The sequence below is a fragment of the Heteronotia binoei genome, chromosome 18, assembly GCF_032191835.1.
Source record: "Heteronotia binoei isolate CCM8104 ecotype False Entrance Well chromosome 18, APGP_CSIRO_Hbin_v1, whole genome shotgun sequence".
NCBI classification, from domain to species: Eukaryota; Metazoa; Chordata; class Lepidosauria; order Squamata; family Gekkonidae; genus Heteronotia; species Heteronotia binoei.
The window spans coordinates 43696208-43711188 of NC_083240.1; the positions used below are offsets into that span (position 1 = coordinate 43696208).

The 14981-nt window shown below is 39.5% G+C and overlaps 1 protein-coding gene across 3 annotated transcripts in view; it reads right to left on the minus strand.

The window, feature by feature from the left end:
* Positions 1–14981, minus strand: part of LOC132587061 (rho GTPase-activating protein 11A-like) — a 32327-nt gene that overhangs the window by 15068 nt on the left and 2278 nt on the right. For all 3 annotated transcript variants that reach the window (XM_060259260.1, XM_060259258.1, XM_060259257.1), the window contains exons 2-6: positions 11731–11801; positions 10810–10906; positions 9639–9892; positions 3527–3687; positions 3284–3433 (exon numbers count right to left, since the gene is read on the minus strand). In XM_060259260.1, the coding sequence (XP_060115243.1) occupies positions 3284–3433; positions 3527–3687; positions 9639–9892; positions 10810–10906; positions 11731–11801 (733 nt within the window). The remainder of the gene's footprint in view (positions 1–3283; positions 3434–3526; positions 3688–9638; positions 9893–10809; positions 10907–11730; positions 11802–14981) is intronic.

Consider the following 14981-nt stretch of genomic DNA (forward strand, 5'->3'; position numbering starts at 1 on the left):
CCCTGTCTGGCAGATGCACTTGGATACAGCCAAGAATTTTCAAGCATGCAGAGTGTGCCCTTCTCATGGCTGTCCAAAATACCCAAAGTGCTGTTCCTGAGGAATCCCTAGGAATAACTTGGGTGGACCCCCCCCCATATCCCCCCCCCCTCCCAGCATCCATAGAAATTCTCTCAGCAAGATCCAAGCTCTTTGGGTTAAACTAATCTTCCAGTCTTTCTTTCAGTATGTAAAGAGTTTTCACAAAGTTCAGTAGTATTAAAGTATGCAAATATGAATGTATCAAATTGGTAGTCACTGTAAACCAAACAAGAACAATCCACATACATGTATCTCAAGCAGATTTGGAGATGTAAAAAATAATAATAATTCTTTACATAATGGAAAGCTTGAACAGTTTTGTAGGTAGTTTCATGGACCTGGGCTTGAAATTCTAACGGTCTGTCTCTTGGAACTGGACAAGCTTTGCTATAATTCACACAGCTTGGCTCAGAAAACACCCGGGAGAAACAGGACCCAGCCATAGGACTAAACTACTTTAAATGTCTCAGATTCTTTAGAACAGTTTTGTATGCAGTTCTGTGGACCTAGGCTTCCAATTCTAATGGTCAGTCTCTTGGAATTATGAAAACCCCCCCCTCAAATTGGAAATCTGGAACACAAGGAACAATTTCTATACGATCCTATGCTAAGGAAATGTGATCTGAGGGGGGAAATGCTTACGTTAATGTTGTAAGGTGAGAATCAGTTAACAATTTTGTGCAGTTTAATACATGATCCTAATTTTTCGAGAACTGCATTTGTTATTGTGTCCTTGTTATGACTTGCATTTACTTCCTGTGATTCTCTTTGGTAACTGCTGCAATGCAGTGCAGCCACCTACTGTGCAGGTGACTCCCAGACCAGGGCGGAGGGGGTTGACCCTGTGAGCATCTGGCCATTGGAGTGAGGATGGGCTTAGCCAGGGACACACCCAACGGCAACAGTGCTGGCAACAGTTCTCTTGCATGCTTCGGGGTGGGGTATCCATCTCCGAGAAGTTTAACGCAGCCCCTCTATTAGGTCACACAGGGTCTGTCCTGACCAGGGTTGGAATTCTAGCAGGAGCTCCTTTGCATATTAGGCCACACCTCCCTGATTCAGCTAATCTTCCAAGAGCTTACAAAAAAGAGCCTTGTAAGCTCTTGGAGGATTGGCTACACCAGGGAGGTGTGGCCTAATATGCAAAGGAGCTCCTGCTAGAATTCCAGCCCTGCTCCTGACCATTCTACGGCCCAGAACCCACACTTCACAACATTTTCCCAGAAAGCCCTTTCCTGGAGGGTGACTTCTTTGACAGGCTGGAACTCAGACCACCCAGGTCAGGAAATGTAGGGGAGCATCCGGAGGTCTGCCATAAGTTTGATTCCTCTAGCTTTCTGTACGCTCCTGAACCCGTGCCTGACATCCCCCTGAAAAGCACTTTCCTGGGGCCACCTTGTTTGGGGTTCTGTAACTCGGACTCTTCCAAGTCCAGTCTTTACCAAACTTGGTTGGCAGATAGAAGAAAATCAGCTGGAGATGCCCTGGAGTCTCTAGGACCCCCGAGTGGGGCCCACCACATCCTGAACAGTTCCAGTAGAGTGAGCAGCTGATTTCAGAATATGCCTTGAACCCGAACTGGGTTTTCCCTGTTTGTGCCCAGCCCTATTAATTACAAAAATCAGTTAACCCCACAGTAAACTTAATGATGATGATTTAAAGCATCTTTTTATTGATCTTAAGTACTTCAATTGACCCGCTAAAATGATTTGGTCAAGTGCTCGACTCTAATTATCTTTCTAGTTTATTTCAAACTATTCATTTTTAATATTCCTGGTCTTGTTCTCGAGGCTCACTCCTTCCTCTCCTCCTTTTTCAATTACATATAAATATGTCATATTCATACATAAAAAATACAGACACAACAATGCTAGAAGTTAAAAGCAAGCTCAAAGGAAAGACAAGACACAGCAGCTTTATCTGCTAGCAGATGAAGCAGACGGGGCTTTCTTTTCCTGCCTCCTGCTTACAGTACTTTGAGCCCCCTCTCCTGCTCCAACCTCAAGGTGTGGGGAGTAGACTATGGATCTGTAGTGGGAAGGGGGAAATCAGCAAGTGGAATGCCAGTGGAAGTGTCATTCTGCTACTATAAGTACCATTCTACTGGCAGAACAGCACCCCTGGATTCATTTTATAATTTTCCACATATTAAAAAAAAATAAAAATCACACATGTTCAGCACTCTTACTGATAGTCTGTAACTCCATAAATGTCTCCCTACTACTTCTAACAAGTAATGCCTGTTATAAAGAAAAATGTGCATCTAACTAGTTTACCAAAATCTTGGAATTCAATCAATACCATTTTTTGTACTCACATTGGTTAGATATGGACATAGCACCCTACAGATGACATATTACATTTGATCGAGTGAGAATAATAGTTGCAGCCAGTTTGGTGTAGTGGTTAAGTGCACGGACTCTTATCTGGGAGAACCGAGTTTGATTCTCCACTCCTCCACTTGCAGCTGCTGGAATGGCCTTGGGTCAGCCATGGCTTTCGCAGAGCTGTCCTTGAAAGGTCAGCTGATGTGAGAGCCCTCTCTGCCCCACCCACCTCACGGGGGGGGGAGGTAAAGGAGATTGTGAGCCACTCTGAGATATTTGGAGTGGAGGGTGGGATATAAATACAATATCTTCTTCTTTTTCAAGACCTATGGCTTACTACTTATATTGTACTAGAAGCCTGAAGACAGACCAAAAAACTGAGCAAATCAACCCTTACCAAGATACATTCGATCACTAAGTTCAGAATTAGCTTGAAAATGTGCTGCCTTAAAAAGACAGAATGATCACTGGTTTAGAGTTGCTTGAAAACCACACAGAAACACCTAAAACTATTTGGATGGTTTGTCTTAGCCCACTATCTCTAACTGAATCTGATAAAAATTACTGAGAGAGCATTCTGGGGGTGAGACCAAGCTATTATCCACTATAACCCAAAGATAATCCTACGCACCAATGAGCATGGTCACACTAGGGTTTACTTTCAAGTAAACACACATAGAACTGCATTGTAAATACATACCTGTAAGTTCAATTCACCAACCCATTTCAAAAGGCCAAAACACATACAAGAAACTTATTAGAACCAAACAGTCTTATTGCCAATACGCCACTGTGCAGTCCTATCAATCAATATCAAATTGATGAAAGAAGGGTTTAAATTGGAACAAGCAATTTTAGAGGGGCCATCTGCCTACCTCCTATGCTCCGTCTTCTCCGTCTCTTGTGTTGTTCCCCAGAAGTTTCACTTTCACTTTCTTCATAATCTTGTAATGAAGGCGTTGAGACAGAATCATCAATGCCAAGCATAGCAGGTATCTTTTCCAGGATAAACTTTGGTATGTGTCCTAAATTAGGGAACCGTTAATGTGTACGTTATATAAAAAAAAATACGACTACATAAAAGCTTCAGATCGCATTGACAAATGTTATCACTTTACCTATTTCTTCTGCATGGTCAATAAGTGTCTGCACAACTGCTGCCTGCGATCGAAGTTTTTTGTCTGTGTGAGCCGACATTTTGTCAGCATCACTTGACTGCAAGAGATTCGGAGCAAAAATCACTGCCAAGTTACTGCTGTCCATTTTGTTCTCAGCGGCTCTGAAATCACAGATAAGTAACTTCAGAAGTTTCATGCTTTCAATCTGCAATCTCATTATACTGCATTTTCTACTGGCCTGAGTCCCAGTCACCAACATTACACTTCACCCCTCTTGTTTTTCAGGTTAATTAAGAAACACAACAATAGACTGCTCTTTTTGCATCTGTCTTTTAAAGAAGTACTGTTTTCTCCAGATTACCAACAGCTTCAACAAGGAGTAAAATGAACAGAGATCCCGGCTAAAGTTCCTGAAGCGAACAAAGGATTAGACTTGGCACAGCTGGAGCATCACCTTGCTCACCTTCCCCACAGCCATAGACTTCAGTGGCATTTCTGAATCAAATAAGGAGAGCATGATGAAAGCCTCCTAAGTGTTCCTCAATTGTGAAGATGAGATTAGGGAAGATAGATGCTTTAACATCTGCTGGTGGGTTGTTGGAATTCAGAAGTACCAGTGAAGGGACAGTAAGAGTGAAATGGGAGGAATTATACTCTCCCCTACATAAGGAGGCGGGAATGAGAGTGAATTATTTGGTATTATGGAGGAGTCTGGCGATAAGGACTTGAGCAATTTCATCCTTAAGAGGAAAGCAAAGGGTAGATTTCTTCATTAGTCAAGAGGCCGAAGAAAACCAATTGAGTGAGATTAGATACGGTCTTTTTGTGGAGGTCCCCACAGGCAAGCAAACAAAACGCCAATGCCTGCCTTCTCTTGCGAAAGGATAGTGCTTTACATGCAAAAGTCATATGATCATGATGTATTTGATCCCGGAGGGGGTGCTGTTTACATATGGTGGTGTAAGATATAAGATTGACTCCCTAGAGAAGGCAGAGGATTTTATACTCAATCAAACTAGAACGTGGGAGAAGAAAGTAGATAGAAGGAGTTCCAAAGGAAACTTAAGTTTAGGAAGGCAATCAGACCCAGCTGAGTTAGCAGACCACCGGCTACAAGAAGAAAAGATTGATAGTGAAATTGAACAAGCTCAAGAGCGATTGCAGAGAGAGACAAGAGCTCAAAAGAAAAAGAAGAACTTTTAAGGAAGATCAAGATACTGTTTAGACTCTTAAATGGCGAATAGTTTAAGGATTTTGTCTCAGAATGTAAATGGTTTGAATTCGCCTCAAAAAAGGAAACGTGTTTCTCATCAATTAAAGAAACTAAATTTGGATATTATATGCTTGCAAGAGACTCACTTAAGAAAACGGGATGAGGCATATCTTTTTAATAAGAAGTTAGGCAAAATGTTTGCGACCTCAGAGTTGGGGAAAAAAAAAAGGGGTTTGGTGACCTATGTTAATGAGCGATTGCAAGCTAAATTGATTTTTCAAACAGAGGATGCAAGGATGCAAGGTATAGAGATAATTATGGAAACAGCAAAATTTTTGTTAGTTAACATTTATGCACCTAATGTTAAACAGAATCAATTTTACCGGGATTTATATACAAAGATCAGTGCATACAATTATGATGAGATCTGTTTATTAGGAGATTTTAATGCGGTCACTTGTCCCATTCAAGACAGAAGCTCCACAAGTCATAAAAAAGGTAGGAAAAAGTCAGGTAGTAATACACTACCAGACATTTTTTTTAGGATGGTAGATGAGTATACGTTTGTAGATCCATGGCGAGCCATGTACCCAAACAAAAGTGATTTTACGTTCTTTTCAGGGAGACATAGTTCCTGGTCTCGCATCGACATGGTTTGGGTGACAGCCGGATTAATTAAGATACTGGAAGATATAGAAATATTACCGAGCACAATAGCGGATCATAATCCGATTATGATTTCCCTAAAAAATGTTAAGAAAAGACCAGGATGGAGGTTAAATATAAAGCTTTTAGAGGATAAACAATTTGTGAAATTTATTAAGGAGGAGATGAGGGTTTTTTTCCGGATTAACTCGCAGAAAGAGATCTCCCACAGGTTACTATGGGAAACAAGTAAAGCGTATATGAGAGGGCTAGCAATAAGTTTTAACGCTTTTAAAAAACGGGAAGAGAATAAAGCCTTAACAAATTTAACTGAATTGCTCAGACAGAAAGAGAGTTGTTTAAAAGAGAAACCTTCGGTTCAGCAAATTAAAGCTGAAATGAAGTTAGTGCAACATAATATTAATATTCTTGGATGAGATGAAAAAGAAGATTCAGTATACTAGATCCCAATTTTTTGAAAATGCAAATAAGCCAGGTAAATGGCTGACATACAAGATAAGAAAAGAAAAAGAAAAGAAAATAATAAGGGTCTTGAAAGATAAAGATGGTAGTCAGAAAGCAGCAACAGAAGAAAAGAAAAAAATAATATGGGATTTCTATTCTCAATTATATAGTAAAGATGAGGTAAATCCCGATAAGATAGAAGCTTACTTTAAAGAGAAAAAAATGATGCAGAACTTAACGGAAGAACAAAGGAGTAGTCTAGCAAATCCAATTACAATTGATGAAATTGAAGAAGTATGGGCTAGATTAAAAAAGAATAAGGCAGCGGGACCGGACGGGTTGCCAGCTGAATATTACATATGCTTTAGAGAAGATGTTATAACGCAGTATAAAAACCTGATTGAGGAGATTTGGAAAACTCAGGTAATTCTGGAGTCTTGGAAAAGGGCAAATGTATCACTTATCCCCAAAACATCAAAAGATTTAGAGGATATTAAGAATTACCACCCGATCTCTCTATTAAACATAGATTATAAGATTTATACTTCTATTTTAGCGAATAGACTTAAGAAAATTCTGGGAAACTTAGTTCACTCTGACCAGGCCGGATTCCTCCCGAAAAGATATATACGAACGAACATTAGGATTATATCTAATATATTAGAATATTACGATCTACATAGAGAAAAACAAATGATTCTCCTGTTTATCGATGCCGAGAAGGCATTCGATAATGTCAATTGGGATTTTATGATCAGAGTATTGGGAGAGATGAGTTTTGGTGAGATCTTTATTAAGAATATACAAGCCTTGTATACAGAACAAGCAGCTAGATTTATTATCAATGGTGATCTAACAAAAGAGGTAAAGATACATAAAGGTACAAGACAAGGATGCCCACTTTCTCCGTTGCTTTTTATCTTACTATTGGAAATTCTAAACTACTTAATCAGGGCCAACAGCAAAATTAAAGGATTAGAAATTAAGAAAGAGTCGTATAAGATTTTAGCATATGCCGATGATTTGGTACTAATATCACAAAATGATAGAGAATCCGTGGAGGAGATTGTAAAAGAATTAGAAGACTACGGACAAGTTGCGGGTCTAAGAATAAATAAGCAAAAATCTAAAATGCTTAATAAAAATATCTCCCCACAAGAGGTAAGAGAGCTTGAAAGATTAACAGGATTCAGTAATGAAGTAAAAATAAAATACTTGGGGATAACTTTCTCCAATAAGTGTAGCAACTTATATGACAACAATTATGTACCTCTTTTAAAGGAAATTGACTCTTCTTTAAAAAAATGGGTGAACATGAAATTGTCTTTTATGGGAAGAATAGCATTAATTAAGATGATGGTTCTTCCTAAAGTCATGTTTCTGTTCCAAATGATTGGTTTTGGGGTAAGGAAACCCTTCTTCACCAAAATAGATCAACTAGTAAGAGCCTTTATTTGGCAAGGTAATCGACCTCGGGTAAAATGGAAAACGCTAAAAGATAAAAAGGATATGGGCGGATTGGGACTCCCAGATTGGGAAACATACCATGTTGCGTGTGTTACACTTTGGCTAAAAGAATGGATTCGGTTGGAGAATACGCGTATATTAGCCTTAGAAGGCTCAGATTTGCAATCGGGATGGCATGCTAATCTATGGTATGTGCAAAAAGGGCAGAAATATTTTAAAAATCATTTGATCCGTAAAACTATTTACGAGGTTTGGCTAAAAATTAGAAGACTGATTTATGTTAAGACACCAAGATGGATATCTCCCGAAGAGGCTTCAATTCTGCCTCAATTGTTTAACTCAAAAAAGATAATTAGGTATCAGGATATTCTGGATGAAAAAGATAATCTGAGAGGAAAAGAAGATCTTGACTCTAGGGGGATAAGTATGGATTGGTGGACCAGAAATCAAGTAATAACAAAATATAATTTAGACAAGGTGAAAGGATTTACAAAAACAAATTTCGATTTTGACAAACTGCTATTAAGAGAAGAGGAGAAAATAATTAAGAAAGTTTATAATTATATTTTGCAAATTAAATTAGAGGACGAAGTGGTCAAAAATTCTATGGTGAAATGGTCTCAAAATCTACAACGTAATATCAGCTTAGAACAATGGTCCAATTTTTGGAAAAAGAACTACAAAGTAATAAAGCCAATTAACTACAGGGAAAATTTTTTTAAACTATTCCATAGATGGTATCTCACGCCTGTGCAATTAGCTAAATTTAACCATTCAATGTCACCTGTATGTTGGAAATGTAAAGTAGACATTGGTTCATTTTATCATATGTGGTGGAATTGTAAAGTGGCTAGAACTTTCTGGAAAAAGGTACATTGTATGATAAAAGAAATATTAGTTAGAGACTTAATCTTTGAGCCAGAAGTGATGTTATTATCATTTATTAAGAACACAGTTCCACAAGCAGATGAACATATGATGATTTACATTATAACCGTGGCGAGGATAGTGTATGCTAAACACTGGCGTCAAGAGAGCTGCCCGGACTTGAGTGAAGTTATTGAAAAAGTTTTGGACGCTGCCGAAATGGACGTACTCTCAAACATGTTAAAAGGAGAGTCCAAAGATGAAGCTATTAGAAACTGGGGAAAGTTTTATGAATGGTATCAGAAGAAAGAAGGTATCAATATTGACAACATTTAAAAATGATTTGCTGCAGCAATGATTTTGCTGTTGTTCTCATTTTCATAGAATAGATACATACTTATGTAATGATTTATAATCAAATACTTTTTGCATTTAAGTTAAGACAGAAGCCTCAGACATCCTCCTCAGGGCAGTTTAGTCAACTTTACTTATGTAAATACTATGTACATACTAATATTGATAATAAGTTGATGAAGTTGGTCTACCAATGTTATTGTTAATGGTACAAATAAAATAAAAAATTATTATGAAAAAAATAAATAAATGATGTATTTGTCTGAAAAAAGGAAGATAGCATAGATTGTATAACAATGCTATAAGATGGTATTGAAAAGATACAGCATTTCTGTTAAAACATTTCCCTAATGACATTTCTTCTAAGAATTTCAGAATAGCTTTATCACTATTGCTTAAGAATGAGCTGAAGCAGTTTGCTGAATTAAAGAAGTTGTAACAACTATTATATTTTATTTTCCTTTCCTACAGGTTATTAGTTAAGAAAAGCAGCGAATTATCTTGAATTAAGCTTTATAGTTCTTGAAACTTTTTCAAATATATTTATTTACAGAGTTTATAAATGAGCCTCCTTGTGCATTCCATAATTATAGTTCTTGAAACATTTTCAAAGGCTTATAAACCTTACGGTGAAGGATTTTAGTATATATTTAAAAAAATGTAAAGACTGCAATAGCTTATCTGACACATACTTTTTCCCCCAGTGGCCTCTGCTAAAGAGTTAAATATTATACTCTAATTAAAAGGCATAAAAATTTTCAGAAGCTAACCTCAGTGTGTCTGTTGGAATGCTGCATCCACCCTATGCAAGGGGATGAAGTGTGGAAGAGGTCTGGTTTGAAGCACGGGAAGGACTCACAGCCCACAATACTCAGGAGTGAGAATAAATGGAAGAGAGGACAATATGTTGACTCAGCTACTTTATTTTCCCCTCTAATTGTTTTTTGTTGTGTAAAAGTGCAAGAGGGAGGTGACACACAGCTTTCCATCCTCTAACTCCTGGCATCATTTTACCAGAAGTCACAAAGCACTGCGAGGGGAAGGGAGGTGAAATCATCATGTCATGTTTGCAGTCAGCTGGGTAAATCATTCTCTGCTTACCTCAGGGACACTTTTTTGAGAAAGCTGAAAAAATATCTCAGGGGATCAACCATTCTGTCATCCATAAGGCAGGAAAGCAGCAGAGTAGCCGAGTTCTTCTCCTCCCTGCCTAGTTGCTGGGCCTTGAGAAGAGCTTCCTGGAGATCATTCGGGAAGACGGGCTCAGGCAATTCTCGAAAGAACTGCTTGAGAAGTCCTGCAACATCACAGGGCTGGGCAGTGGACAGGCAGTTTTCACCATGATCAAGTTGATTCTAAAAAAAAAAAAATTTATACAGTCACGGTAAACCAAAGCCATATAAAAGAAAACACAAATTTTTAGAAAAGCATCACGCTTTGAGACAAAGCTTTGTAGAATTCTGAAGGAAGATCTCATCTTGAAGGAATATCTCAATAGGCTATTATGACAGACCCGTTGCTTCCCAACTCCCAAGCAGATATTTCCCACCAAAATGTAGTTTCCTTCTGTCTCTGAGCTGCCCCTCAGTAGTTCGTGTTTCTTCTTTGACATAAAAGACTTGACTGTCCCACCCTTTTCGTTTGGCTTTTGACCAAGCACGGGAACTTGAGGGAAAACCAGGAGCCCTCTTGTCTTAAACCCTTGGAGATGGCACTTGAGACTGTATAACTTTCAAAAGAGAATAACCCTTTTCTGTTTGACTTGATTGGGAGTTACAGCCGAACAACCCAGTCACCCTTCCCAAATCTATCTTCCAGTAGTGTTGTCTGTGTAAAGCAGTTTGTCGTGTGGCCCTAGAATCCAAATTCTCCCCCGGAGTAGTTCTTATTCAGTTAGGATAAAGGAGTCTCTGTTCTGAGGGGAGGAAATAAAAACTTGTCTGGCTAATCCTGCCAAACCACTGAAGCCAGCCGTCTCTTTCTCTGTCAGAAGCCAACTCACTGGCTTACTGACTCCTAACTAAAAACCTTTTTTTTCCCAGTACACAGCTGATCATATACTTTTTCCTGGCTAACGCTGGCCAATCAGAAAGCATGTAGAGCAGCCTGTCAAACAAGCTCTCCACTCCAGGGAAGATTAACCCCTTACCTCCCTGAATGACCAGCATTTTAAAATCTGCTTTCCATGAACAATCTGTCACAGCTATGTTAACTGTGAAGGCTTTAATCACACAATAAAAACATGAGCTGGAAAGAAAGAAAAGAGCAGTACCTTCAGTGCTTTTAAACGAACAAATGATCCAGATTTTCGGAAGAGGCCTTCTGTATGAATGTGTTCTTCTAAGTGTTTGCAAGCTTCAATTAAAAAGCTGAACAAAAAGTGTTTGACGTTTAGAATTCAATTACTGCATAAAACTGTTGTATCCAAACTGATAACTCACACTATTATACTTCCTAGTGAGCAGTCATTACCCAATGTATTCTGAATAACCAAATGCTATATTTTGAAACTTACTTATTTTTATTTATCTTGTTTGACTAGAGGTCTTAAGCTTAAATGAAATACTACATTTGAAATGTCTTTCCCCCCCCACCCCCACCAACACTTCCATTGTGTTACACAACTGCAGCAGCAGTTTTATTTTATACTGCATTGCCAGGCAAGAGAACCATATCCCAACTCCCGATCAACAGGCTTGCAGTTTCCTTTTTCCTAGTAAGAGGCTGAAGATGAACAAGAACCAAAAGAATCTTAATTTGACAATCATTTTACATTTAGGGAGTGGGAGCAGGATTCTTCCCCAGGTAATTGGAATGTTCCCAATAACTATAGTTATGTTTTTCTGCAGTCTGGTGTACTGATTAAGTGCACAGACTCTTATCTGGGAGAACCAGGTTTGATTTCCCACTTCTCCACTTGCAGCTGCTGGAATGGTTGGGTCAGCCATAGCTCTTGCAGGAGTTGTCCTTGAAAGGGCAGCTGCTGTAAGAGCTCTCTTAGCCTCACCTACCTCACAGGGTGTCTGTTGTGTATGGTGGGGGGGGGGGGTAAAGGAGATTGTGACTGCTCTGAGACTCTGAGATTCAGAGAATAGGTCGGGATATAAATTCAATCCAATATGATCTAAAATTAAACAAAATGTCTCTGCAAAAATTCTACATGCAACTTGAATACATTACAGGTATTACTTACCAAGGTACACTTCCATATTCAGGGACAATTTGCTGCGGCAATTCCAGAAGAGCTATTCCAAATATTTTGCCCTAAAGAAATAACACAGCATTTAAACAGCGCCTGCAAAAACAAACTTCTTTTCAATCAACAGCATAGCAAGGGAACAGGATGAAAGCTAGATCTATTGAGCAACAACGAACCCTTTTAATTTAAAATAAACATTAACATTCTGAAAATGTGGATCAGTATTATCCAATCATAAAATCCTAATGGCAATTTACAAATCCCTTACTCGCGGTTGGACACTACCACTCTGCCGGTAGAAGGTTCGTTTGTTGAAAGGAGAGGAAGGATTTTGAGAGGTAAAGGTTTCCGTAGAAACCACTGGGGGAAGCTCCCCTACCCCCATAATAAAAGCAAAGTTTGAGAAAAAAAAAAAAATAGGCAATACTTACTTTCCTTTCAAACAAAAGTTGCCTGAAGTTAGGCGCGTGGTAATTCAAGAAAGGGCCTTCTCCCTCATGGCACCAAGACATTGGAGCTTCCTCCCCAAAGGGATTCATCTGTCTCTATCGTTATCTTTTTTGTTTCATCTGGCACACCACCAACAGTGGGTGACGGCTCCTTATAGTGCTGCTTATGAGGTTTAATTGAATTCTGTAATTTTAACTATTATTGTTTAAAAGTTTTAATGTTTCTCTTGTTTGCCACCTTGCGGACTCTCATCGGGTGGGAAGGCGGCATAAAAATGTTTTAAACATATAAACTATATTTACGGAATTACCAGCCTAAAATGCAGCCTATACGCATAGTGTAAAAAATGTGCTATTTGGCATATTTGTGTAATTTAAATAAAAGTACTGCATTTGTTTACAGTATGAGAGGATTTTGATTAGCAGCCCCCCAAATTTCCTAATTTTTCCTTGTAAAAACTGAGAAAGTCCTCAGACTGTTTGTGAAATGCTTTATAAGACAAGGTTCTCTCACCCAATGAGAAAATATTTCAAGAGAGGTGTTAAGGTTGCCTTAATTTCTATACATTTAATTGCTACACATTTAGAGTGTGAAAAAACTCACCAAAAGAGAAACACATAAAGGCCTCCCTGCACAAAGCTGATAGGTGTCCCCCTCCCCCCTTTCCCAATTGTTTCTATTTTTTTCTAGTGGAAGAACTGAAAAAAATGTTCAAAGAAACCCTCTCTCCCCCCCCCCATTTTCCCCTCCCATAGGATCTAATCCAAAATCTGTATGAAGTTGCACAGCTACTGGATTTGAACTACAGCCAAACTATGCATTTTAGACTGCAATAAGACACCCTAAATTAGAGATGGCCAAACTTGCTTAACATAAGAACCACACAGAATAAACCACACAGATGTTTGAGAGCCACAGGACATGAACATCAGACATTTGAGAGCAGGAAGGCAGGCGAGTAAATAGATGGGGGGGGAGAGAATGGGAGAGTTGGAAAGAAAGCATCTTTAACTTTAAGTGCATTCTCCAAGCGGCTGCTGGCTTGGCCTGGAGAAGTGAGAGAAATGCCTTTTCCAGGTCAGCTGACGGGGCCAATGGGGGGGCTTCGAGAGCCACACAATGTGTGTGAAAGAGCCACATATGGTTTCCCAAGCCACAGTTTGGCCAGGCCTGCCCTAAATCATCATCTCTATTATGTGAATGCCTGTTACATTTGTATTTTAAGATTCTCAATTATTTGCATATAATCCTTTTTATATTTTAGATGGGAAATTTCTAAATATTAACCTCCCAAGGCTCTTGTGGCTTTAGACACTAAGTGGCTTATTATGACGCAAGTTTCACAAGAAACAGTTTGCCTCATTACATAAAATGTTGTGCATAGCTAAGAACATTATCTGCAGGCTAGTCTTATCTAATCAGAGTAACCTCCCATTATATCCAATGGGCAATCCAGCCTCTCCCATTGTTTCCTATGGGCAATCGTCTCATTTGTTTTAGCACGTCCCTACTCACAACCACCCCGTTAAGTACGTTGGTTAGCCTGAAAAGGAAAGACACCGTGACTAGGCAAAGGTCGCCTTGCGAGCTTCCTGGCAAAAGTTTCTTGTTCTTCACATATGTCCTGAGCTGTGTAACTTTAAAGGCATATATCAGGCCATGCTAGAAACCTGAAGATGTATATTGGCTGTTATGCAGTAACCTCGGCAATCAAAGTAACCAAGCCTAGCGTAGCCTCACAAACGCTGCAATTATGTAATTTCAAAATACCCCACATGTGGGCAAATCCTTTCTCAGCGTATTTCCTGTACCTGACTAAAGAGCACTATGTTGTGAAGAACATGGCTTCTTCCCTGACATAAGACCACTTTCTGTACATAATTCTGATCTATCATAAACATACTACAAACTTATTCTGTGTATTTAACCAATGTTTTCCATTCCATGAGCATATGTACACTTTTAAAACATAATCGGCAATGTACAACACTGCTATTGAGAGCCAGTTTGATGTAGTGAGAGCCAGTTTGGTGCAGTGGTTAAATGCACGGACTCTAATCTGAGAGAACTGGGTTTGATTCCCCACTGCTCTACATGCAGCTGCTGGTTTGACTTTGGGTCAATCAGTTCTTGAAATAGCTGCTTTTTCAAGAGTAGTTCTCAAAACAGCTCACTCATCCCCAACTACCTCACTGGTTGTCTGTTGTGAGGAGAGGAAGGAAAAGAAGATATTGCATTTATATCCCGCCCTCCACTCTGAAGAGTCTTAGAGCGGCTCACAATCTCCTTTACCTTCCTCCCCTACAACAGACACCCTGTGAGGTGGGTGGGGCTGGAGAGGGCTCTCACAGCAGCTGCCCTTTCAAGGACAACCTCTGCCAGAGCTATGGCTGACCCAAGGCCATGCTAGCAGGTGCAAGTGGAGGAGTGGGGAATCAAACCCAATTCTCCCGGATAAGAGTCTGCACACTTAACCACTATGCCAAACTAGCTCTGCAGATTTATAACCCACCCTTCTCTCTGAATCAGACTCACAATCTCCTATATCTTCTACCCCTACAACAGACACCCTGTGAGATGGGTGGAGCTAAGAGAGCTCTTACAGCACCTGCCCTTTCCAGGACAACTCCTATGAGAGCTGTGGCTGACTCAAGGCCATTCCAGCAGCTGCATGTGGAGCAGTGGGGAATCAAATATAAAGGAGATCGTAAGCCTCTCCGAGATTCCTTCGGGTAGTAAAGCGCAGGGTATCAAACCAGTCTCTTCTTCTTCTTTCTCTAGATTTATCTCCCTGG